Raw genomic sequence first — 1,169 nt, 5'->3', positions numbered from 1 at the left:
AGAGTTAGTGTAAACAAACCGAAGCATGCAGGAGCACAAACCAGGAGTTCAGCTCAGCGAAGCACAAACACAGGAAGCGGGGAAATACGCTCTCTGATTGGCTCACCTGCCATTGTTGCAGCCCACCCCCCAAACACGGATATTGATGATTGGCTGACAGTGCAGGGGGGTGTGGTCTAATGGGTCCAACAGGGTCAGGGTGTCTTTTTTCAGAACTAGCATCATCTCGCGGCCCTGCAGACAGACAGGTGGATGGACAGGTGATGAACAGGTTCCACAGGACACACGTGCACTTCCTGCATCCTGCCACAGGAGGGCAGCAGGTGTCTCACCTCCCCCCAGGCACCCAGCCGCTCTCTCTGCTCGGGGCTGCTGCAGTGAGACAGCTGCTGGATGACGTTACTAACAGCGAGGCTGCTGCGACCAGGAGAAAGGTCCTCCTCCTCCACCTGCAGCCAGCCGAGGGAGCGCACGGCAAAACACTGGACAGGTGGAGGGGGAGACATGTAGAGGGGGAGACAGGTGGAGAGGGAGACAGGTGGAGGGGGAGACAGACAGTAGGTTGATGGGTGACAAACAGAAACCAGGACACAGAGGCAGAGAGATTAAATCAGATTAATGCGCAATAAAACGAGGTCGAGAGACACAGACACAAACAAAGAGAGAGAGAGTGAGATTAGCGCAGATTAGAGCACCAGAATAAGTCCTGGACCAACGAGGACCTCTCGTTTCTGTGTTCAACACGTCGTTCCAGAAACCTCTCCATCATTTTCATCATGTTCACACAGGAAGTCGAATGTGCCCTTAATTTATTACCTGTGTAAATTAACCATAACCACAGGGGGCGCTGTTGCCCCAGTCAGAGTTAAAGTGACAGAGTTTTTATTTATTTGACAGAATCAGGTATTATTAATGTTGCTGTCTCACCTTGGAGTCGGGGTCGTGGTTGGTGAGGTCATCTTCGTGCCACGAAGACCTGAGAAACAAAAAGAGTATCACCTGCACAGGTGTAGAGTGCAAACAGCAGGTCCTCATGATTACAAGGATCAGTGTGTCCTCATAAGTCTGCAGAACTACAGTGAGGACCAGGGTCGGGGTCCAGGACACACCTGTGGGGATGTTTGTAACCAGTGGGGACAGCTGTGACGGGACTTCAGCTGTACGAGGAC

General features: G+C 52.3%; 1 protein-coding gene across 1 annotated transcript in view; it reads right to left on the bottom strand.

Annotated features, from left to right (window-relative positions):
* The window catches only part of apbb3 (amyloid beta (A4) precursor protein-binding, family B, member 3), a 10,251-nt gene that overhangs the window by 3,199 nt on the left and 5,883 nt on the right, over positions 1 to 1,169 (bottom strand). The window contains exons 4-6 of the mRNA XM_005750261.2: positions 928 to 976; positions 333 to 482; positions 107 to 234 (exon numbers count right to left, since the gene is read on the bottom strand). Of these exons, the coding sequence (XP_005750318.1) occupies positions 107 to 234; positions 333 to 482; positions 928 to 976 (327 nt within the window). The remainder of the gene's footprint in view (positions 1 to 106; positions 235 to 332; positions 483 to 927; positions 977 to 1,169) is intronic.

This window comes from Pundamilia nyererei, unplaced genomic scaffold, assembly GCF_000239375.1.
Source record: "Pundamilia nyererei isolate P.nyererei 1_Seehausen unplaced genomic scaffold, PunNye1.0 scaffold00266, whole genome shotgun sequence".
Lineage (NCBI taxonomy): Eukaryota > Metazoa > Chordata > Actinopteri > Cichliformes > Cichlidae > Pundamilia > Pundamilia nyererei.
Note: the sequence above shows the minus strand (reverse complement) of the source record. Positions and strands in the feature narration are given on the sequence as shown.